Below are 25,586 nucleotides of genomic sequence, written 5' to 3' on the forward strand. Positions count from 1 at the left end.
ATGCGTACTCGCACCAACCGCAAGACGTCCATGCTTGACTGCGTACTAGCAACGATTGCAAGAGGTCTATGCTAGGATGCGTGCTTGCAACGATTGCTAGAAGTCTACGCTTGGATGCGTGTTTGCAACGATCGCAAGAAGTCTACGCTTGTGTGCGTCCATGCTTGGATGCGTGTATGCAAAGATTGCAAGAAGTCTATGCTTGAATGCGTGCTTGCAACGATTGCCAGAAGTCTGTGCCTGGGGATGTGTTTGCATGTCAGATGCGACCGACTCGAAACCGGGCACTGTATACTACGGTCCATTTAATAAAAACCTGTTATGACAGAGGCATAAGCCGGTCATGCCGTGATTGTGACTGATGATGAACCGGACTCTGGAGCATGCACTGAAATGAGGCTAAAGCACTGGGGCACACCGTAACGAATCGGTGCATGTATGCAACTGGATTCGAAACGGAGCGCGGTACGTGGCGGTGAAAATTTTATTTATTTTTTTTTTTTTTTGATTGCCATGACAGAGGCATGAGTTGGTCGTGCCGCTGTTGCGACTATCCGTTAATCGTGCATGCTGTAAAGCAAGTACTGGAATGTGGCTGAAATACCTGGGGCGCCGGGACGAATCGGTGCGTCGTAGATGCGACTGGATTCGTATCGGACGTCCTACGTGACAGTGAAATTGATTTCCCATGACAGAGTCATGAATCAGAGAACCGAAACCTGCAACCAACAATGAATCCTGACTCTGGAGCATGTACTGAAATGAGGCCGTAACCAACTGGGGCACACCGAAACGAATCGGTGCATCACAGATGCGACTAGATTCGAATCGGAGCGCGGTAAGTGACAGTGAAATGAGTGACAAAAGTATGCCATGACAGAGGCCCGAATCGGTCGTGCCGCGATTGCGACTGACGACGAACGGGACTCCGGAGCATGTACAGAAATGAGGCCGAAAATACCTGGGGCACGCCGGGACGAATTGGTGCATCGTAGACGCGACTGGATTCGTATCGGAACGTGATATGTGACAGTGAAATGATCCCATGACAGAGACCCGATCGCTTAGCAACGAGCGGGCTCTGGAGCATGTACCGAAATGAGGCCAACACAACTGGGACACGTCGATCGAACCTGTGCGTTTTTCCTGAGGAATGCGACTGGTTTCGACTCGAACGTACTAGGTGACAGTGAAATGATTCCCATGACAGAGACCCGATCGATTAGCCACGAGCGAGCTCTGGAGCATGTACCGAAATGAGGCCAACGTAACTGGGACACGTTGATCGAACCTGTGCGTTTTCTTGAGAAATGTGACTGGTTTCGACTCGAACGTACTAGGTGACAGTGAAATGATTCCCATGACAGAGACCCGATCGATTAGCCACGAACGAGCTCTGGAGCATGTACCAAAATGAGGCCAACGTAACTGGGACACGTCGATCGAACCTGTGCGTTCGAGAACTGCGACTGGTTTCGATTCGAACGTACTAGGTGACAGTGAAATGAATTCCCATGACAGAGACCCGATCGATTAGCCACGAACGAGCTCTGGAGCATGTACTGAAATGTGGCCAAGCAGTTAGGGGCACACCGGAATGAATCTGCGCATTTAGCGGATGCGACTGGATTCGAATCGGAGCGCCGTGCGTAACAAAATGAGTGAAATGATGAAATGACCTACGTGAGCCAGCCATGGCAGAGGTAGGAGTCGTTGTGCCGTGAGACGCGACTGGCAACGATTTTGACTGTGGAACACGGTAACGAGACTATAACAAGTACTAAAACAGAGCAATTTTTCCTACCAGCAATATCTACCGAAATGACGCCCGTGAAATGAAGGGCGCTGCGAAATTGGAGCGTATTGAGTGATAACAACCGGTATCACAACAAACGATTCGATATTTCAGGTTTTAACGACACTAAAAATAGTACAGGAAGGTCAATCGAGACCCTTACCTGCGGCAGTCGAGCTGGCGACATTGTACAGAGCCGGCGACGTTGTACAAACGAACGGGAAAGAAAACCACGAGAGAGACGTTTTGTCCGAATGGAAACGAAACACGAGCCGTCGGCCTAGTGACGTAGTGCCGCGCACCGGAAACCGACAAAGACCACAGGCGAGCGGGCTGGTTAAATACCCTCCGGGCTCCTCCCATAAATTCAGGCCACCACACTGGCCTTCTTACATATATATTTTTTTTTTTTTTTTTTTTTAGGGAGGTTTATTATAGCAAAAGGTAAAAAATAATGCGTTTTTTGCTAAATTTATAGCGCAAAAAATAAAAACCGCAGGGGTGAACAAATACCACCAAAAGAACGCTCTATTTGTGGGGAAAAAAGGACACCAATTTTGTTTAGGAGCCACGCCGCACGACCGCGCAATTGTAAGTTAAAGCGACGCAGTGCCAAATCGCAAAAAGTGGTCTGCTCAGGAAGGGGCTGAAGTGGCACTACTTTTGTATTAAAAAAAATACCATATGGAATGCATGTTCCTTGCTAAAGAACCTTATTTTTTTTTATTAAGTTGTTATGGGTAAAGTTCCACTTTAAAAGGTTTAAAAAATGGCTGAGATGTAATTCATTTTTACCTACATTTGACAGCAACTTGCTCTGAGTGTGCCAAGCTGGTGATTGTGCTTTCATGCTTTCCCTGCAGAGGGCACATGGGGCAGTTCTGTCTTCTTCTCTCCCAGAGCCCTAGCTTCTCCTTCAAGCCCTTTTGTATCTATATCCCATTCCTGACATCACGGAAAAAAAAAATGATGAAGTGAATTGAATACGACCGGCGACAATGTACTGTCTATGGTATGATGCAAAACAGACAGCAGAATTAAAATCAGAAGAGCTATTATATATATATATATATATATATATATATATATATATATATATATATATATATATATATATAAAAAAAGTTATTTCAAAATCTATTACATTAATGTTCCATAAAATAAGAATGGTAAGCCAGGAAGCATGATGAAACCTGGTGAGCCACATAGCAGAAACTATAGAAGTGAGCTAGCTGCATTGTATTTGGTGTGCCTATAAAAAAAGAAGTCAAAGGTGGAAGAGCAGGGTGAAAACACTCCACAAATGCTGCTGGCACCTCCTCTGGAAAGGAGGGTGAACAAAAGGAGGAGTTTAACATAACACAGGGGTAAGAAGACTCAGGGGGGGAGCTGTTGTGGGGTTCCTAAGATCCCAAAAGATCTATTATTAAAGAGATCTCCCATCCCCCTTGGCTGCAGGCTTGGTGTTGTCACACCCTCTGTCCACCTCCAGGCTGAAGGTAACACATCCCTTTTCTGTGTGCTGGGAAGGAACTGGCTGCAACATGTAGCAACTGCTCTCCTGCCTGGGACTCTGCACACAGGAATTCTTTTTATTCCTCCTCCAAACTCTCTCTTTTGTGAATCCACTGGATCCTAAACCTTCCCTGCACTAATGATCGCCTAGAAGTGATGTGAAATCCCACTGCACTTCTTCTCCTGATGGCACATGGATGTTCCCTTTTCTGCCTTGTTTTTTTTCCCTACAAACGGAAATAGATTTTTTTTTTGGGACTGGATTCCTGAGGTTCTGACTTCTTACATCACAGGGGAAGTTTGACATGTTTTTATCTGTAATCAGCAAAGTAGGGTTTTTACTTGTTTCCTGTGCATCTTGATCCTATTCCAGCTGCAGCCCAACTTTGGATTTTCAGAAACGCAAAGTTTTCACATTTGGATGTTGCATTATCTTTACAGAGGGATGTAGAAAATGTGAGCGGAAATATTGGAATATTGGCACAGTGCGGTCAGCGTTGATTCTTCAGGCAGATCACTGCTGGGGTGAGTTCATGTGTTGTTTGCATTTGTTTGTGTAGGATCTGTTAAACACAATCGCTGTGTAGAGCTGAAATTCACGCCATACCTGTTTGTCGGATAGGCTTGGAAAAGCTCGCTAGTAAGTATGCTTAATGCTAAGTGGTAAGTATGCTTAGTGCACGTCATTGTTCAGCACATTTATATGAGCCTGGAGCTCATAGACGGATGTTATATAATGTTCAAAACAAATGTCTGCCTCCCTGTTTAGGGGTAATTATATGTTTGCGTTAGCGTTCCCATAGGCACCGTGGGCCAATCATTATTTATTTATTACAGGTATTTATATAGCGTCGACAGTTTACCCAGTGCTTTACATTCACATCAGTCCCTGCCTTCAAGGAGCTTACAATCTAAAAGAAAAAAACTCACCAGGCACATTATGGTTTGTACAATCTTCTTTAGATCTGCCAACTACTATGTAGTGCATATCCTGCCCGATTTTATATCGATTGGGTAGGTCTTCATATTGCAAAGTTTTCGTAAATCTAAAGTTGATTGTACAGCTGGATTGTAACTTTTATGGTGGCCATAAACGTAACAATCTGATTGATTCGTCACAGAATCCGACATTATGATTTTCATCTATGAACACTCAAAAAGAAACGTACAAAGTTATTGATCAATTTTGAGCAAAACATTATTGATTTTATCTAAGGCCCCTTTCACACATGCTGTCCGATCAGGTCCGCCTGTCCGTTTCTCAGGCAGACCTGATTGGATGCTCCATTCGCCTCTATGGAGTGACGGATGTCAGCGGTGGCATGTCTTCTGAAATCCGCCACTATCCGATCCGGTCTGCCAAATTCAGACAGGCGGAGACCCTATTTTCCATCCATAATGCGAATTGGATGAAAACGGACAGGCGGATCTGTTTTCATCCGATCTCCCATAGAGGACAGTGAGCGGAGAGGATCTGTCATCCGTTGTGCTCCGCTGAGCAAGAGCTCAACGGATCGATCCCCGCTAAGCAATAAAGCGCTGCATAAACTGTCGGCGCTATATAAATCCTATATAATAATAATAAACAAGCGGAGTCCATCAAAACAGACAACACCATGTGAAAGGGGGCCTAAACTCTCAATTTATCTGGATGTAAAATTTGTTTGAAGGAAAGTGTGGTAACCCTTATGGTGGCCTTAAAGCGGTAGTAAACCTGCACATTATTATTTTTTTTTTTTTTTTAAACCTGCAAAGCAAAAGGCATAATGAGCTAGTATGCACCGCATACTAGCTCATTATGAAATACTTACCTTAGAACGAGGCCCCGACATCTGCCCCGATGCACGCCGAGGGAGCTGACATGCTCCCTCTGCGTTTCTTCCGGGGTATCGCGGCTCCGGCGCTGTGAGTGGCCAGAGCCGCGATATCGTCACTCCCGCGCGTGCGCGCGGGAGATTTCATTCCGGCCACCGGCCACTGCCGGATTTTCAGGCCGAGAATCCCCTTGTGCGCATGCGCCGCTGCATTCAGCGGCGCATACCGAGGGGGGTATCTCCTAAACCGTACAGGTTTAGGAGATATTTTTTTTACCTACAGGTAAGCCTTATTATAGGCTTTCCTGTAGGTAAAAGTTAAAAAATCGAGTATACAACCACTTTAAATGTAACAATGTGATTGACAGACATTATTGATTGAATCTTCAAAAAGGGACATAGTGGGGGAGATTTCTGGTGCAGTTGTGCATAGTAACTAATCGGCATCTAACTTCAGCTTGTTCTCAATTAAGCAAATAAAACCTAGAAGCTGATTGGTTCCTATGCAGACCTGCACAAGATTCTATGTGCACCAGTTTTAGTAAATCTCCCCCAGAGTGTTATTGTTTTTGCTCAAAATCAATTAATTTCATTTCAGTTATTCTGATCTCTCTAGACAGAAAATCTGATCGTAGGTAGATTAATAGTATCATTCATCTTTTTAGTCGATCTTTCAGACAGTAAATCGATTAACAATATGAATAAAGGTCCCTATTTCACCTGGACATACCACTTGGGCTGGGTACACATGCGGAGTTCATTTTTGTTCAGCCTAACAGGCCCGGTGAAAGAAAACGAGACTTCGCCGTACTGCGATGTTAGTGCCACTGCCAGAACACACTAATCAGCCATTGGCTGCATGCACTAATCGAATGCTGATCTTCCAGCATGCTCATTCGATAAAAGCCGGTTGTTAGATCGGTTTCTGTCAGACAGGCTTTTGTACACGAGGGCCTAGCGTAGACGGTTTCTGTTGAACCGGCCAATATTCGGCCTGTTTTGTACCTGCCTTTAGGAGCCTTTTAACCCACCAGCAGCATATACAGTATCTCACATAAGTGAGTACACTCCTCACATTTTTGTAAATATTTTATTATATCTTTTCATGTGACAACACTGAAGAAATTACACTTTGCTACAATGTAAAGTAGTGAGTGTACAGCTTGTATAACAGTGTAACAGTGTAAATTTGCTGTCCCCTCAAAATAACTCAACATACAGCCATTAATGTCTAAACCGTTGGCAACAAAAGTGAGTACACCCCTAAGTGAAAATGTCCAAATTGGGCCCAAAGTTTCAATTAGCCATTTTCCCCCCCCGGTGTCATATGACTTGTTGGTGTTACAAGGTCTCGGGTGGGAATGGGGAGCAGGTGTGTTAAATTTGGTGTTATCACTCTCACTCTCTCATACTGGTCACTGGAAGTTTAACATGGCACCTCATGGCAAAGAAATCTCTGAGGATCTGAAAAAAAGAATTATTGCCCTACATAAATATGGTCAAGACCCTGAAACTGAGCTGCAGCACAGTGGCCAGGACCATTCAGCGGTTTAACAGGACAGGTTCCACTCTGAACAGGCCGCCGTGCCATGGTCGACCAAAGAAGTTGAGTGCACATGCTCAGTGTCATATCCAGAGGTTGTCTTTGGGAAATTGATGTATAAGTGCTGCCAGCATTGCTGCAGAGGTTGAAGAGCTGGTGGTTCAGCCTGTCAGTGCTCAGACCATACGCGCACACTGCTTCAAATTGGTCGGCATGGCTGTCATCCCAGAAGGAAGCCTCTTCTAAAGATGATGCACAAGAAAGCCTGCAAACAGTTTGCTGAAGACAAGCAGACTAAGGACATGGATTACTGGAACCATGTCCTGTGGTCTGATGAGATCAAGATAAACTTATTTGGTTCAGATGGGATCAAGCGTGTGTAGTGGCAACCAGGTGAGGAGTACAAAGACAAGTGTGTATTGCCTACAGTCAAGCATGGTGGTGGGAGTGTCATGGTCTGGGGCTGCACGAGTGGGGAGCTGCTGGCACTGGAAGTTACAGTTCATTGAGGGAACCATGAATGCCAACATATACTGTGACATACTGAAGCTGAGCATGATCCCCTCCTTTCAGAGACTGGCCGCAGGGCAGTATTCCAACATAACGACCCCAAACACACCTCCAAGATGACCACTGCCTTGCTAAAGAATCTGAGGGTAAATGTGATGGACTGGCCAAGCATGTCTCCAGTCCTAAACCCTATTGAGCATCTGTGGGGCATCCTCAAACAGAAGGTGGAAGAGCGTAAGATCTCTAACATCCACCAGCCCCATGATGTCGTCATGGAGGAGGGGAAGAGGACTCCAGTGGCAAGCTGTGAAGCTCTGGTGAACACCATGCCCAAGAGGGTTAAGGCAGTGCTTGAAAATAATGGTGGCCACTCAAAATATTGACACTTTGGGCCCAATTTGGACATTTTCACTTAGGAGTGTACTCCACTTTTGTTGCCAGTGGTTTAGACATTAATGGCTGTTTGTTGAGTTATTTTTAGGGGACAGCAAATTTACACTGTTATACAAGCTGCACACTCACTACTTTACATTGTAGAAAAGTGTAATTTCCTCAGTGTTGTCACATGAAAAGATATAATAAAATATTTACAAAAATGTGAGGGGTGTACTCACTTTCGTGAGATACTGTAGCATACTGACTAGCATTTGAACCAAGAATTTCAGTGCTGCAAAACAGAAGTGCTGACCATAAGCCACTGTGCTGTTTAATTAGTGTTCTTTCTCTTTTGGCTAAATGATTAGATCAGTCCAATGTGTGGCTGTATTGTAAGCAAATCATCCTTTTTTTTTCTTTTTTTTTTTGCAGAGCCAAAAAGATTATTTTCTCTGGTTGAGGTCATAATCTTGCTGCAGAAAATATTTCAAAAATCCCAAATGATTAACAGAAGAACAATCATATGTTTTGGTGTTTTAGTTTATTAATTTGGTGTAAATAATGTCACAGTAGTACACACTGACCAATTAGAATTTGCTGGATTGCATATTATAACGCTTTGGTCTGTGCTGTTATATAATTGTCTTTATCTAAAGGGATTCTATACTCAAGTGTTAAAGTAGTACTAAAGCCTCTGCTTATTAAATTACATTAAAAACCTTATACTGCACAAGTAATGATAATTAACGAACTGTAACTAAAGGCAAAACTCCTTTTTTTTTCCATTTAGGATATGGTAAGGAAGGGTTAAAACCTCTTTTCAGGTTTTTTTTTTTTTTTGCTATCTGTGTCCCATTGGGTAGATTTCTCTTCATTTCCTGTCACATAACCAAAACAGAAAGTGAGAGGAAATCCCTGTAAAGTGAGGGAATCCCAGTGTGTCACCAAACTAATGTCTCCATTGGAGGATTTCCCCTCTGTTACTCTTGGTGGCAACCCAAAATTTGGGATTTTATTTTACTTTCACTTTTGATGTTAATGGAAAACAGGACAAAATAGGAGGAAGCTCCATAATGGGGGGCATAGCAGTAAAATCTGACAGGGTTTCTAATCCATCTGAACTCTATCCAAAACTAAAAAATCCAAAGCAAAAAAAAAAAAAAAAAAAAACTTTAAAGGCTAAGTTTCCCTTTCAACCACTTAAGGACCGGAAGGATTTACCCCTTAATGACCAGACCATTTTTTGCGATATGGTACTGTGTCACTTTAACTGACAATTTTGCGGTCATGCGATGCTGTAGTCTAAAAAATTTATGTCTTTTTTTTACCCAGACAGAGCTTTCTTTTGGTGGTATTTGATCACCTCTGCATATGTTTTTTTTTTTTTTTTGTGCTATAAACAAAAAAAGGCCGACAATTTTGAAAAAAAATAAAAAATAAATGTCTTCTTGCTATATAAAATATCCACCCCCCCCCAAAAAAATATAAAAAAAACGAATTTCTTCAATTTAGGCCGATATGTATTCTTCTATATATTTATGGTAGAAAAAAAGATTGGTTTGCACAAAACTTATAACGTCTACAAAATAGGGGATTCATTTATGACATTTTTATTTATCATTATTATATATTTTTTTTTTTTTGCTGGACTGCAACATTGTGGCACACAGATCAGACACTTTTGACACTTTTTTTGGGACCAGTGACATTTATACAGCAATCGGTGCTAAAAATAGTCACTGATTACTGTATAAATGCCACTGGCAGGGAAGGGGTTAACACTAGGGGGCGATCAAAGGGTTAAGTGCACCCTCGGGAGGTATTTCTAACTGTGGGAGGAGTGTAGTGACTGAAAGAGTCGACAGATCGCTGTTCCTAAACACTGACAGAACATGGATCTGTCTGTTTACATTGGCAGATCCCCGTTCTGTCTCTCTCAGAAGCGATCGCAGGTGGCTGGCGGACATCGCGGGTGCTGGCCAGGCGCATCAGCTCCGGCGTCATGCTGCGCTCGCGCCCCCTAGAGGTCTTATAGCGGCCGACGTACAAGGACGGCGATTCGTCCAGGAGAGCTGGTCTTTAAGTGGTTAAAAAAAAATTAATAAATGCAAGATTTTGCAATGAAAAAAATGTGCATCTATTTTTATTTTATAGGAGTCTGCAGAGCATTCCACCTATATTTAGCAGATCATGGGTGCAGTTTCAGGCTCCTGCACAGTCTTCCTCCAGCTTTGTGCTTGTATCCCTGTATAATTTTTCTGCTACAAAGCTAGAGGAAGAATGAATAAACTACCAGCATGCTGATCAGTTCAGTTGCAAGCCCATTCAAGCTACAGGTGCCGTGGTGAATGCTCTGCAGACTCCTATAAAATATAAATAGATGCACATTTTTTTCATTGCAAAATCTTGCATTTATTAATTTTTTTTTTTAACCACTTAAAGACCAGCTCTCCTGGACGAATCTGGTGACAGATGGAATTTGTAACTTTTCATTCACTGATATCTGTGAATGAATGCCACGGCGGTGTGGGCGGAGCTCCACACAGCAACTTTGTTTTCAAAAAGAGACAGCAGGGGTTCCTGAACTTCAGGGTGGGGGGGGGGGGGAGAGCATTCTAAGGCTGCATTCAGGCCAGTGAATAGGTCCATCTCCATTTACATTTACATGCGAGAACCCCAGTGGTTAAAACCAATGGGAGGTTGCCAGCACCTGCAGCTAATCGCGGACGTTCGCATGTCATTGGTCATGCAGCGATCACCTGTGAGCGATTGGCCCTGGATGCAGACTGTCCAAAACGGAGTTGGACCCATTCCCAGGTATGAATGTAGCCTTAATCTAGACAAATGACTTTTGATTGATCTCTGAGAAACAATCATCTGGACTGCCTGTGCATGTGCAGGCTTCGGGTGAACGTATGCACAAAAAGGGTGGCTATGGAGCAGAGGGGGCCACCTTTGCAATAGTAGCCTGAGGCAGCAGTTTGGGGACAGTGTTAAAAAAAAAAAAAAAAAGTACCATGCCAAAGAAGCTGAAGACAATTCAAGTCCTACCCTCAGCATCCAATACAGAAAAAAAATGGGTTTAATATCTCCAAACACTATTTTTGCTAGTTTCCGAAAGACTGGGAAAGTGTGGCGGCCTTAGTAAGGTTTTTCTTGCTGTGTCCCATTGGAGGAGATATACAGCACTTCTTGCCTTGGTGACCATTGTCACTGGAAGAAAATATCAAATGTTGTCACCAGAACAGTAATAGTGAGGATGCCCTACAACACTGACACCTTTTTTCAAAGTAACTGCTGTCAAAGGTGGGATTTTCCCTCATTTTACAGAAACGGCTACATATTTCTTGTTTGGTTTCTGGGACAGGAAGTGATGATAAATCATCCAAGCGAGGGCATAAACCTCCAGCGATTCTAACGTGTTTTTTTTTCATTCTATCCACTACTTAAGAAATAACGTTTTCGCTGAAGCTATAGTTTAAAGCAGACCTAAACTCTGTACCACACCTAAGCTATTCCCTTTCAGCCATAAACTGTAAGCTTCTGCTTACATTTCTGATATATTTACCTGTGTGCGGGTTTGGGCTGCTACCAAGTAAGGGCCCATTCACACCAGTGTGCTGAGGTAGGTAACACATGTAACACCTGTTGGTGCAATGTGGTGCCATTCATTTTAAATGGTGCCTTCCCAGTGCACCTGTGTTGTAGTACTTTGCAATGCACGGCAAAATACTACCAGGTGCTACACTGCTGAAAATGCTAAATGCATGATTTTTGGTATGTAGTGGTGCATTGGGTAACCCAATTACATTAACAGGCTGCCTTAGCACAGCGCACAATAACTGTAATGGACTGGTGTCGTTGGACTGTTATGGTGATGGGTTAGACCTGGAATTATTTGTGTGTAGGCACTGATTGGCCACCTTTGTTTGAGCAGTCAATTAGTGGAACTACCTGAACACAGATTCCCTGTGACTTCTGGCACCAGAACCGGAAAGGATTGTATAGCCCAATGCACCTACTTTCCTTGCATGTGATTGGGTATTCTTTGCAAAGTGAAGCTTTACCTCATTTACCAAGCTCTGGAGCAACTGCACAGTCTATTTGCCTTTAGTAAATTATCCCCAGTATCTTTTAATTTTTTAGAGTTCAAATAATAATAACAATAATAATAAAACACAAAACTGTTTCATAGTGCAGTAACCTATGTGATAATTATTCATTAGTCTGCACACCTCTAAACTGCTGAAAGCTGATTGTTGATTTTGGACTGGTTGTCATAAATTAGTGTGCTTCATTACTTTTTGTAGTATGCCATTAAATAAGCTAATTACTGTGCAGTTACTGTGTTGTGGAGCTTCTGACACAAGAAGAAAAAAAAGGAGAGCGTTTCTAAATTACATTGCTTTTTGTAAGGTAAGAGTTGGAAAATGATATTGGCATACAGCTTGATGTACATTAGATAGTATTCATTTACCTCCCTATGTACAGTGTCCTTGCTGGTAAATAGCAGCAGTTGGCTGGTGAGGTCAGGAAGCTTATTGTGACAAGTACTGAATGATTCAATACCTGCCATGACAAACCTCTCAACCACCTGGGTACTGTTAATTTATTGATATTACACTCATGGCATTGATGTTTAAGCCCAACTTGGGGTGCATTGTTTTTGCATTTTAAAATATAACCACTTCCAAATGAGTTATAGTTTGCAAGTCTAAAATCCTCACCAAATAACTGTCAGAATGTACATGGGTAGCCATGCTTCCAACTCTCAGCCACATCCTACGTTTTCATTTACACCGCATAATGTGTGTGCGTTGTGAATGCATGCTGTTTTGCACTACATTGTTTAAAGTGCATTGCAGTGTATGCTTCTCCCCCCAAGCGTATTTAATTATTTTGCACTGCGTAAGATGCTGCACAAAAATGCTTATTTTTTTTTTTTAACACACACCAACGCAGTGCTTTAATGTGAACTGAAGCCATAGTGCATAAGGCAAATTGCCTTCTTCTTGCGTTTGGACTGCATTAAGCAAAGCTGACCAACACAGCTGGTGTGAATGTACCCTTCCCTCCACTCACTTCCTCTGCTTTCCCATTCCTGTGATGTCTGTGACTGTGCTTTGTGTCTGGGGAAGGGGGTTGGAGTGGGGGAGGTCTATTTGGGGGCCCATTTTAAATCTCCCCTTCCCTCCATGTAGTGCTATGTGACTGATCATATTTGGCCTAGAATGAGCTACATATGTTAGGCCAAATGCTATAGACATGATTTTGAAATGTGTCCATCAGAGAGCAACCCTCTGTTATGGAATGCCTTTTCTTTCAGCATATTAAATCCAGTTCACTGCCAGAGAGATCACTAGGGCAGCCCCCAGTCTGTACCGTCTGAGACTGTACAAATAAAACACACCACCAGCACATTCACAGAAGTACCCTCATTTACAATTTATTTAAAATCTTCTTGCACATAAAAGTGGCACAGACCTATTGATTAAAAAGCTCAGAGTTGGTGTGATGTGATAAGGGGACATTAAATTACATGTTTGTGGACTTTTTATGGAATATTTTTGCAAAATATTAAAATTTAATAGAAGTAAGGTCACAATTGTTACAATGTGTTTCATTGGCTTCCTTTTCCAACCCCTTTAATTTTGTTTCTAAACTTTACGTATCATGCCAAAGGAAAAACAGCACAGGGAAGCTACTGTAAGAACCTTGTATTTGTATAATTTAATTTTAAAGTGTATCTCAAGGTAGAATAAAAAAAAAAAAAAGGCACATGCCATATATGCATATTTCCCTGTCTTTTAAACTTTTAAAGGTTCTGCAAGTACAGAAAACTATTTTTTGATCTGCCAGAAATCCGTTGACCTCCTAATTTCCTGTTGTGGACTGACAACACGCACAGTTTTGTAAAATGAGTGTTGTCAACCCTCCCAGTGCATTTTGTTAGACTATTCAACCAATATAAATGTCTTGTTATCCACGGTATAGGGACTAGAGTTTTTGTTTTCCATAATAAGAAAACAGGAAGGCTAAATATTTTCTGAGATAAACACAAGGTGCACAGCACATCTCTGAATTTCTGGTCCATGGGTATTATTTGCTCATAAATATAACACACCAAAAGGGAGCAAATAAAACATTTATTGTTAGGGTTTACATACGCTTTAAAATGATTTTTCTTCTATTATAAAATAACAAACCTGTTATACTTACCTGCTCTATGCAGTGGTTTTGCACAGAACAGCCCAGATCCTCCTCTTTTCTGGTTCCTGGCTGGAGCTCCTGGCCCCTCCTTTATGTTGAATGTCCCCACAGCAAGCAGCTTGCTATGGGGGCACCGGAGCCAAGCTGCAGCTCCGTGTATCCATTCAGATAGGGAGCTGCGGTTCTGCCCCGCCCCCTCTCTTTCCTGATAGGCTAACTGAGTTTGGTTGAGACACAGCTCCCGCTGCTGTCAATCAATCAGGAGGGAGAGTCCGGGGTGGCTGAGGCACTCATGGACATCGCAGGATAGAGATGGGCTCTGGTAACGCAGAACTCACGCAGAAGGCTTTTTATCTTAATGCATAGACTGCATTAAGATAAAAAAAAACTTGGGTTTACAACCACTTTAAAGCCCATCTATGGTAAGATTAAAAATCCTCCCTTGGGTTAACTGCTTGTTTTTTTCCTATGGGGCGGGAAAAGCACTTTTGCGTCCCTGGTCCTAAGCTTCCCCCAGCAGAAGACACTTGTCTATAATCTGACGGTGGACTGTTCCTCTGTGTTCTCACAACCAGCAGCATGGAGAGGGGCCTGTGGGAGCAGGGGATCAGGCAAGTTAAAATTGCTGTACCTGATTTCCCCCCCCCAAGACATAAATGAGCAATTAATGTCTACAGTTAAAGGGAAGCCCCACCACAAGAGGGGACTTTAAGTTTTCTATCCCTTTCACACAGGGCGGGCTCCACTTGTGTCCGCTTACTCAGCGGGGGAGTCTGTCTGCTGATCCCCGCTAAACAGGCAGATGGCTGGTCCGTGTTTCGCTCCACTTATGTACAGACATAGCCTGCTCTACTCTATGGGCGGTTGGTTGAAAACAAGGCCACCAGTCCCTTTACACCCAACCGCCATCCGATCGGATTGGGTATTGAAGGGTGTCAATGGACAGGCAGACCGGATCAGTCCACCCCATGTGAAAGGGTTTTCCTGTAGTACAAATTTGACATACGTTCAATGTTTTTCATTGTATCCTGCTACCTCATAAGTACTTTTTCTACTGAGGTGCCCTCAGCCTCAGCATTCCAGAATCCTGACTGCAATTTCTTTTTTTTTAAAGCGGTTGACTACCCACTGACACGTTTTTGTTTTTTATACCCCTGTAAGGCAAAAGGCATAATGAGCTAGTATGCACCGCATACTAGCTCATTATGAAATACTTACCTTAGAACGAGGTTCCGGCATCTCACTCGATCCACACTGAGGGAGCTGACATGTTCCCTTGGGGCTCCGGTGCTGCATGCGGGAGACTTCTTTCCAGCAAGGTATGGCGCCTGCTGGTGTCTTGTCGAATACTGTCCCCCATTGGATAGTGTCCGCCCTATACTGCGTTTGCGCTGTATGGAGGACAAAGGAGACGCCGAAAGTCTCCAAAGATGAACAGCTGATCGTCAGCTCTACATGGCGCCAGCACACTAAGTCCAGGTTCAAGTCCCACCATCCAAGTGGACATAGAGTTAGAATAAAAATATGCTGAGTGCAGCAAGGCTGTGCCTGAAGCGTGGCGAGCGAAGCGATCCCGCGAGCGGCCCTCTTACAAAGCGGTGACTATTAAGTGTGCAGGCGCCGTGTACAGCTCATGGTCAGCTGTTCAACTTCGGAAACTTTCAGCGTCTCCTTGTCCTTCATACTGCGCAAGCGCTGCACCCGCGCAGTAGGAGGTAGACACTATCCGATGGGGGTACCTTTCTTGGCAGAACACCAGGCTTTCAGCCGAGAATCCCCTGCACACATGCACCACTGCAGTCAGAGGCTCATTGCAAGGGGAATATCTCCTAAACCATACAGGTTTAGGAATTTTTTTTTTACCTATAGGTAATCCTTATTATAGGCATACCTGTAGGTAAAAGTTACAAATTTCACTATACAACCACTTTAACTGATAGCTTATTGAGCCCCTGAGATAAAACTAGGTTTATGGATGGCTACAATTCATACAAACCTTCACACTTACAGGATATGTGTATGCATGTTAATATGACAAGGGAGAAGATCAATGAGTTGAAAACATTCAGCCATCAGAAGGCTTCCCAATGGCTCATTACTGCCTATGCTATGTGGCCAGGTGAACTACTTAAATAAGCTGTTTGTATGCAAAAGTGCATCTATAAAAATACACATTGTGTAACTAGATACAGGGTGGATTTTTTGGTTTAAATGGTGGCTTAGTCACTTAAACTGTTATTACTATTTTGTTTTAAAAGATACAGGCTTCAGGGCTGTCCTCTTCATCCTGGCTTCACTACCAGTTGAGTCAGTTCCCCAGAACACGTATGCAGCCAGTTGAGTCTACAGTTTAAAGCCTGTATCATTTTTATAGGCCAGTGGCCTCCTAGGTCAGTCTTTCCCAACCTTTTTGCCCCAGTGGAACCCTTAAAATAATTTTCAGGTCTTAAGAAATCCCTGCAAAAACCAATTCAATGACAGTCGATAGGAAAAAGGCCCCTTACACTGTTGGCCGTGTCAGAAATGCCCCTTTTCAGTGGTGGTTGGAATGACGCCCTTCAGGCAAAGTCTACACTGTCAGTGGCATTTACCAACCCTCTGAATGTGATCCATAGAGGGTCATTTTTCAGAGGTAGTTGAGTGGGGGTTTGAAGGTGTTTGTGAGGCCACCTCCTAGATGCCTATTATTGTTTTTATCCCAATGACAATTATATGTTGCAATAAAGCACCGCAATCACGTGCTAAGGAGTTGGCATGTGGTTACAGCAGGGTCCCACAGGCAACACGCCAAGGCAATGTGGACATACCTGAGAGGCTACAATGTAAATTTGTAGGTATTTTGCTGCCAATGTGAACGAGGCCTTACCCACAGCTAAAAAAGTAATTTGTATCATTCAGCTAGCTCTGCCAAGTAACATGGAGTTATTCAGGCACCATCAAATGGGAGGTCAGTCAGCTAAAACTCAGTCCTGGAGCCTGCACCTTTAAAAACATATCAGCAATGGGCGCTCCTAATATTTAAATTCCTTCAAATTCCTTTAGATATACATCAGTTCATGTTGATGATTTTCTTTAGATTTTCTTTAGATCATGTTTATTATACTTTCAAATAATTTACTCACTAGAACCCTTGTTACCTTGAGCAGGTGCGGCACCTGTTAGCTATACAAAAGCCTGCAGCTCATATTAAATTACCTCCGCCTTGTTGCTAATCACGAGCTTGTGTATTCAAATTACACTATATTTAAAGTGTTTATCATAACCACTAAAAAAGCACTATACTGTAATAGAAAGTTAGGAATATTAATGTATTGAAATGTAGGAATTAACATAAGGCCTGTGACCTTAGCTTGTGAAAGGTGCTCATCTGAAAGGCGCAGTTTGCTGCTCATAAAGGGAAGCACATTGAGGATCCCATATGAACCGTTTACTTAGTGCAGCACAGTATTAATGCTACCGGGGTAACCTGCACCAAAGATTTTAGTATAGGTGCTCATGGGCCTTTTTAAATGGCAAGTTTATAAATGTATTTCTGCATATATTCTTAATCCCTTATCACTTTTGCAGTCTCAGGAACATGATTATTTTAAGTACGATGGCGAAATAGAAATTTCCCTGGAAGAATGTTGACTCACACAGATGGCTCGTTCTGTATAACACTGGAACAGTAATTTCACATGATGCACAACTGTAATATTGATAGGTAGCTCCTTCCATGCCCGATTGGTTAAAAAAGAAAAAAAAACATCAACATATAGTAATTGCAGGCAACAGACATTATGCTGCTCTCCAGAGAGACATCTACACATATGAAATGGACACATTAACTGTCTTATCTGCCAAAATATCTGTCATTTATCCAGACACTTTTGTCACTTATGTACCTCAGCCAGAATAGTGACCCAACTTGTCACCTTTCTTCCCGTATCTTGCTGATTTGCATATTTTAGGTTCACACTATTCCGAACTTAGACATTGAATGTGACTCGCACTGCATTGCTGTGCCAATCACACGCAATGTCTGTGCAATGCGAATTCAGCCATACAGTTGTATGGCTGAACTCGCATTGGATTTGCCCCCTAACACCCCCGCATTGGAACCTTACCCCCCGCACCGCACCCCTCACACCCATGCCACCTGATTCCTTAATAGGGCTGACACCATTCAGTCCACAAAAATGATGTGTGTTGTCAGCTCACAACAGGAATCCTAAGTGCATTTCTAGATCAAAAGGCATTTTTCTGTACTTGCAAAGTCTTTAAACAGATGAAACAAAAAGAAATGTACTGAATATGTTTTTTTTTTTTTTTTGTTCTGACATACCCTTTAAGACCCCTTTCACACTGGGGCGTTTTTCAGGCGTTTTTCATGCGCTTTAGCGTTAAAAAAAGCGCATGTAAAGTGCCTGAAAGAAGCCTCATCTGCAATCCCAATGTGAAAGCTTGAGTGCTTTCACACTGAGACCCCTTTCATACTATGGTGTTTTTCAGGCGCTTTAGCGTTAAAATAAGCGACTGTAAAGCGCCTGAAAGAAGCTGCAACTGCAATCCCAATGTGAAAGCCCGAGTGCTTTCACACTGAGGCGCTGCGCTGGCAGGGCATCCAAAAAAGTCCTGCAAGCAGCTTCTTTGCCGCACTTTTGGAGCGGTGAATACACCGCTCCTAAAGCGCCCTTTCCCATTGAAATCAATGGGAAGAGCCTGCATAGCGCTTTTGGCAGCGGCGCTTTGTGGGCACTTTTAACCCTTTATTTGGCCACTAGCAAGGGTTAAATGCGCTAGAAAAATGCTGGTAAGTAAATGCTAGTTTAAGCAGCGATTTACAAGCGCTTTTTCGGGCACTGGCAGCGTGAAAGGGCTCTTAAAGCACTTGGGCTTTCACATTGGGATTGCAGATGAGGCTTCTTTCAAGCGCTTTACAGGCGTTTTTTTTAACGCTAAAGTGGATGAAAAACGCCTCAGTGTGAAAGGGGTATAAATGACTGAAAGGTTTATGCTGAGACTTGCCCCTTTCTGTCTCCGGTATATAAATATTCCTCACTGTGATAGACAGTCCCACTGACTGCAGTGTAGTGTGACAGATGGGAGAGCCAGAGCCCAAATTTGCATAGTGCGGTTTTTTAGGAATCTCGGGTTGCTCATGAACATAATAAAAAGTTCATACAGGTAACATTGTGTGACCTCTTTTCAGCACAAATAGCAGTTCAACAGTAATAATCTTAGAACAGTTATACTTTAAAGCTGAACGCCAAGAGGATATGAAAAACCAGCATTTAATTTAATGATATGTTTATTACAAAAATAATGAAATGCAATAATGACTCATGCAGCCTATGTTTCTCCATCCGTCTTCCGAATTTGATCCCAATTAAATCGAATTAGACTGCACCAACTTGCTACTTCGACCTCCATAAAAGCATTCCCTGTGTTACACGAGGAAAATAAACTGCCACACTCAGAGGTATTTCGCTACCTCCAAATTTAAAAGTTTTTTCATACCACACACATCAGTGTACATACAGACAGGAATCAGATGACTATGTTTGCAGGGTGCCTGTTTCACACGCAAAAATTATACTATATAAATTATCCCTCACTGTGTTTTTGGGGTTGTGGAAACCTTGGAACTCGCCTTCATATCTGGTGGGTCTCCCCAATCTGGGCTAGGGTTGCCACCTCATCCCTTTAAACCTGAACACTTAAATTAAATTGAATTAAATTGACTTAGTGCCTTATCTGCATTCAATTAGTCTCAAAACCTGTGTAATTAATATGTGGTTGGTTTAAAAGAATGAGGTGACAACCCTAGTCTTGGCGACATTCTGATCTGAAGTTTTGCAAATGTTATCGCAGCTTTTTGGTATTGGACCTTCTAGTAGTGCCTTAGTGCCCTCCTAATTTAACCTTGGCTCAATTCCAAGTGGTTGAGCCTAGGTTCACTCTGGCTGCAGTGCGACACAGGTGATTTTTTTTTAAATGCAGTTTGTGGTGTGATTTCTGCTTACCAGCTGCGTTTGTAATGCGAATAGTTTATGGAGCACTGCACTAAACACGCACATTACTTTTTTTTTTTTTTACCACATCAGAATTTCACCACATAGATGTAAACAGCCTTATAGAAAGCAATGTAATTTCACTTGATATGCAATTCCTCGATATGCAACTCTGAGTTTTGGAATGCATCTGAATCGCATCAGATTTGTATCAGTGTCACCCAGGGCTAAAAGAGAAGTTTGGAATTGTAAAAAATACACTACAATAAACATGCTACCACAAACAATAATAGTTGCTAGGTCTACAAAATATCTCGGGCTAGAGCCCATAGCAGCGAAGTAAAGAAAGTTGTACGCTTGGACGGGCATACACATGTATATAATATTTATATATATATATTATAATCATTACATCAGGGTCCCCAGAGAGCCCCTCCCCTTACTTCAGGGTCCCCAGAGAGCCCCTCCCCTTCAGGGTCCACCGGGGAGCCCCTCCCCTTACATCAGGGTCCCCAGAGAGCCCCTCCCTTTACATCAGGGTCCCCAGAGAGCCCCTCCCTTTACATCAGGGTCCCCAGAGAGCCCCTCCCTTTACATCAGGGTCCCCAGAGAGCCCCTCCCTTTACATCAGGGTCCCCAGAGAGCCCCTCCCTTTACATCAGGGTCCCCAGAGAGCCCCTCCCTTTACATCAGGGTCCCCAGAGAGCCCCTCCCCTTACATCAGGGTCCCCAGAGAGCCCCTCCCCTTACTTCAGGATCTCCAGTGAGCCCCCTCCCTTACATCAGGATCTCCAGTGAGCCCCCTCCCTTACATCAGGATCTCCAGTGAGCCCCCTCCCTTACATCAGGATCTCCAGTGAGCCCCCTCCCTTACATCAGGGTCTCCAGGGAGCCCCTCCTCACATCAGGGTCCCCAGGGAGCCCCTCCTCACATCAGTGTCTCCAGGGAGCCCCTCCTCACATCAGTGTCTCCAGGGAGCCCCTCCCCACATCAGTGTCTCCAGGGAGCCCCTCCTCACATCAGTGTCTCCAGGGAGCCCCTCCTCACATCAGTGTCTCCAGGGAGCCCCTCCTCACATCAGTGTCTCCAGAGAGCTCCTTCCTAACATTAGAGTCCCCAGAGAGCCCCTTCCTCACATTAGGGTCCCCAGGGAGCCCCTTCCTTACATCGGGGCCCCAGAGAGCCCCCCTCCTTACATCAGGGCTGTGGGATCTCCCAGGGGCTTGTAGTTCTCTCTCCGAATATATACAGTGGAGAGGGGAGGGGCCTCTGACCCGGACATATATCGGCAAGAGTGTAGAAGCAGAGTGACTCACTGAAGAGTGAAGCCGATACATGCCTGGGTCAGAGGCCCCTCCCCTCTCCACTGTATACATTTGAAGAGAGAATTACAAGTCCCAGGGAGATCCTGCAGCTTGCGGGCACCATACAGCTGCCGATTGCTGCCTCCCACCTCCCCCCACTCCTGCATACTAAAACGGACAGCCAGAGGTGTAGGGGGAGATGCCGGGTCTTGGGACCCCCCCCCCCCCCCCCCCCCCCCCCAGTGGCAGAACACTAGTTACGCCACTGGGTCTGATGTTGAATCTGTCCCCTGACACTTTTAAGATGAAAAACTGAGGGATCAAAGACCACTGACTGCTCAGTTCTCGGCCTTCCGTGAGCAGAGAGCAGTGACTGTCAGATTTCTGCTCTGCCCTTCCAGAGCTCACTGGAGTGCACTGAGCTGTGGAAGTGGCTTGCTCAGGCTGTCAGCTGCTCACTGAGAGGTTCAGACATCTGAGTGGATCCTGACTTTAAAATCGGGATCTCTCCAGAGCCTGGACTGGCTCTGTGATGTCAGCCGACAGTCAGCTGAAAATGGGTTACAGGAGTGCAGAACAGAGTCCACTCCTGTGATCCCTAGGAGATCTCTGCATTAAGGTAAAAAAACCTTCTGCAAGCAGTGCCCCCACAGACCCCCTAAATATTAACCTGAGCCCGAACTTGAGCGATATGCACAAGAGCAAAACCATTGCACAGAGCAGGTATTGCCTTTAGAATCACTTTAAGCTCTTACTCCAAATCACCAGTTCATCTAAACAAATGATTGCTAAAGCCTGGAAAATGCCTACGCTTCTGGCCACTAAACAAAGAATAACTCAAGCCATGACACACACAAAGATTGATGTGACCCTACAAGACAGAATCCCAAAATATACTAGGATTTGGCACCCTTGGGTGAAATATTTCCTTCCACCCAATTTGGGAGGAAGCATGCTCCAAAATGCGCCGGCTGGCAGGGTCCTGGTGACTTCTGGGGTTCCTCTTCCCTTACCAAGACCCTGACCCCTTCCCTTTCCCCCCCCCCCCAACTCCCCCTTTTACTACCTTTTTTTTTAAACCTATTTTATTCAGATTCCCTAATCTGCATTGCTCTTTGATCTCATAGAGCTGTGATTGTTATGTATTCTTATATTTCATCCATTGTTACTCCCTGCGCGGAGAGCATGTCGGTGCTTGCATATAACTCCAAATGCATTGCCCTAGTTACTTTTAAACCTGTAATAAAACTTTTGAATAAGAAAAACTTGATAGGCGTTCTAAACCTTTTAGTATTCTAACAAATACAAAGTTTTGGCTATACATAAAGAATACTTCTCAAGCTATAACCATAGAAAGTCATCTCATTGGCTGCAGGATTTCAGGCAGAGCAACTGTATTAAAAATAACCTAAGGTTATCCTTTATGCCTCTCAATCTTCTCTGATCATAACACGAAGCACTGTATTTATTTTGGTGGTGGAAACTGGTCATTGACCAATTTTCTATAACCGTGTCAAACTGCTATGTTATCCTAGACCTGGGGTAGCCAACGTCGGCCTTCCAGCTGTGGTGAAACTTCAAATCCCATCATGTTTTTGAGAGTATTCCCCATGGCTGTTAGTCTTACAGTGTGTAGTTTCAACACACCTGGAGTACTGAGGTTGCCTACCCCTGTCCTAGACCGTGAGCAATGTTAAACAAATACCAAAGGCATTATAATTGCCAGTTTTGCAGCTTGACTGTATTAAAATACTTTAAAGAGGAAGTAAACCCTGGTGGCTTTTACTTCCTCTTTATTTCCCTGCAAAGGTAAAGCATAATGGGCTACAATGCATGGCATAGTAGCCCATTATGTGTCACTTACCTGAAACTGAAGCCCACGACGTCTCTGTTGTCCCCACTCGCAGGGAGCATCCATCTTCATCCAGCTCTGTGACTGGCCGGAGTCATGTGACGTCACTCCCCTGTGTGCACACAGGAGCCGCCAGTCCCGGAATGACCCCCATTAGAAACGCCACAATGTGCCCTTTCTAAAGGGTGCATGCGCCACAGTCATTGGCACTTGACTTTTTAGCAAGCACCTACAGGTAAGCCTTAATATAGGCTTATCTGTAGGTAAAGGTGGGTGTACAACCACTTTAAAGTATAACTAAAGGCACAAATTATTTTTTAGTTTTGGACAGAGTGTAAAGGGATTAGAACTCCTTTCAGTTTTTATTGCTGTCACTACCCCTGCTAGAGAGATTCTGCCTCTCTATTTGTCCTGCTGACCGTTACCGTGGAAACCGAAAGTAAGAGGGGACATCTTCCAATGAGGTTTCTAGTTCTGGTGACAATTAGGGATTCACTCACTTTGGAGTGATTTCCTCTCACTTCCTGCTTTGACTTTGACTACGGGACAGGAATGAAAGGGAAATCTCCCCCATGAGACACTGATGACAAAAGAAAAAATGACAGGGGTTGAATCCTCCCAAAATGAAAAAAAAAACACTAAAAAGAAAGAGATCTTTGGTTTTTAACTTGATTCTTAATATAATTTTTTTTTTGTTATACTTACCTGCTCTGTGCAATAGTTTTGCACAGAGGAGCCCTGATTTTCAGGTCCCCCACCAGCGCTCCTGGCTCCTCCTACTTGCTAAGAGGGCACTCGTGCAGGCTCACTCCTGAGCCTTGCTTTCTACTTCTATTTACACAGACAATGGGACTCGGCCCTGCCCTCCACTTCCTTGTCACTGGCTATGATTGACCGCAATGAGAGAGCCAGCAGCGAGAGCCAATGGCTCTCGCTGCTGTCTCTGAGCCAATTGGGAGGGAGAGAGCAAAGAGAACCTGTGTTCTTGTGCACATCGCTGAATTAAGATTGGACTCAGGTAAGTATAAGGGGATGCTGGGGGGGGGGGGCATTGAACTACATGTATAAGAATGCATTAAGGTAAAAACTATCTGCCTTTAGAGCCACTTTAATGTTATATATTATGTGATTTAAATGTTGCTGGATCACTTCATCATATTGCTTATTACCATTGCAGGATTTTGGTCCCGTCTTCATCATGGCACTGAAAGCACGAGCTCTGTACACCTTCCAGAGCGAGAACAAAGAGGAAATAGACATCCTGGAGAATGAAGAGCTACGTCTACTCAGTGATGTTTCGCTAGATGGGTGGCTTCAGGGCACAAATAGCCATGGTCAGACTGGACTGTTTCCAGCATCATATGTTGAAATCATTCACCCGCCTCGTTCTGGATCTGTACAAGTAGACTACCCAGCACACCATCAAAACTACCCAGATAATACACATCATGGGAGCTACGATGATGACGAGGAGGATGATGATGACTGGGATGAATGGGATGATGGACAGTCTGTTGCAGAAGAACCTAGTGGTCCAAATGGTGTTCCATACAATCAGCCCCCACGGCCCCATTACCCAAGACCTGAATATACCCACAGACCACGACTAGAACGTCAGGACAGTGTGGCAAGTTCAAAGAGGGGAAGTGTTGTGGGGAGGAACTTAAACAGATTTTCTAGCTTTGTAAGGTCAGGTGTCGAAGCCTTTATACTTGGTGATGTTCCCCAGCTGGGCAGAGTGCCTGAAACTCATGGTATTGAAATGGGACCCATGGGTCCACAGTGGCAGGAGGATCGTAATCCATTCAGTTGCTCTGTGGAGGCACCCACCAAACAGACAAAGTTCAAAGGAATCAAAAGTTACATTTCCTACAGGTAAGAAACTGTGTTCTTTATACGGAGGTAGAACAGCCTTCAAAAATACAGTCAGTGAAGTCTTTATAGTGTTGGTAAAGGTCTATGTGTATTTAAGGAAAGTGCTCAAACCAGTGTTTACTCTGAATCAACTATTTATATCCATGCATTTACTGAACAATGTCTGGAATTTACAAAAGTGGCATACTGTGTCTTGTCGCTTTGTGTAACTAAGGAAAAAGCGTGTCATCAGTTCTTAGTAAGAGGAGTCAGGATGTGTCCGTGTACACTACAGTAATGTATACTAGTATGTGCGGTAAACAATGAACTGCAATTTGCTTGTGTGGAATTTGTGCCGTCAGGTCACTCTGTCATTAGGGAGAGTGAACAAAGGGTGTGGGAGGGTGTGATTCCAAGAAAAACAGAATAGGTTCTCTGTTACCCTGCACCCTCAGTAACAAACTCCATCTGTTTTTGTTTATTCGGGCGATTGAGCAGCTTTACTAGAATACTTTTACAGGATCATTCCACCAAAAATTCATATTTTGATTGTAGACGAAAACTGGTGGGCTCTGTCAGCCCCTAGCTTTGTGCATTTTGTTGATACTGCAGTAAAGCTACCTGCCATAGTTCTTGATCCTGTTCCTATCCAGATGGCAGTTTTGGGGTGTTTCTGTCCACCTTTGTGTGTGTGTCCTGTGTAATATAAAATAAAAAAGTCAGACATCTGACAAATCCGACAGTGTCCAATAGATTTAAAAGCTTTCAGGTGGTTGAAATTTACCAAAAACTTAAAGGGATTGTAAAGTGATTTTTTTTT

General features: G+C 43.7%; 1 protein-coding gene across 1 annotated transcript in view; it reads left to right on the forward strand.

Annotated features, from left to right (window-relative positions):
• Nucleotides 1-3,166: 3,166 nt before the first annotated feature.
• SNX33 (sorting nexin 33) overlaps nt 3,167-25,586 on the forward strand; it is a 40,728-nt gene continuing 18,308 nt past the window's right edge. The window contains exons 1-2 of the mRNA XM_077472830.1: nt 3,167-3,835; nt 24,090-24,787. Coding sequence (XP_077328956.1) covers nt 24,111-24,787 — 677 coding nt within the window. The 5' untranslated portion in view covers nt 3,167-3,835; nt 24,090-24,110. The remainder of the gene's footprint in view (nt 3,836-24,089; nt 24,788-25,586) is intronic.

The sequence above is a fragment of the Lithobates pipiens genome, unplaced genomic scaffold, assembly GCF_037356315.1.
Source record: "Lithobates pipiens isolate NorthernLeopardFrog02 unplaced genomic scaffold, aLitPip1_a1.2 Scaffold_8, whole genome shotgun sequence".
NCBI classification, from domain to species: Eukaryota; Metazoa; Chordata; class Amphibia; order Anura; family Ranidae; genus Lithobates; species Lithobates pipiens.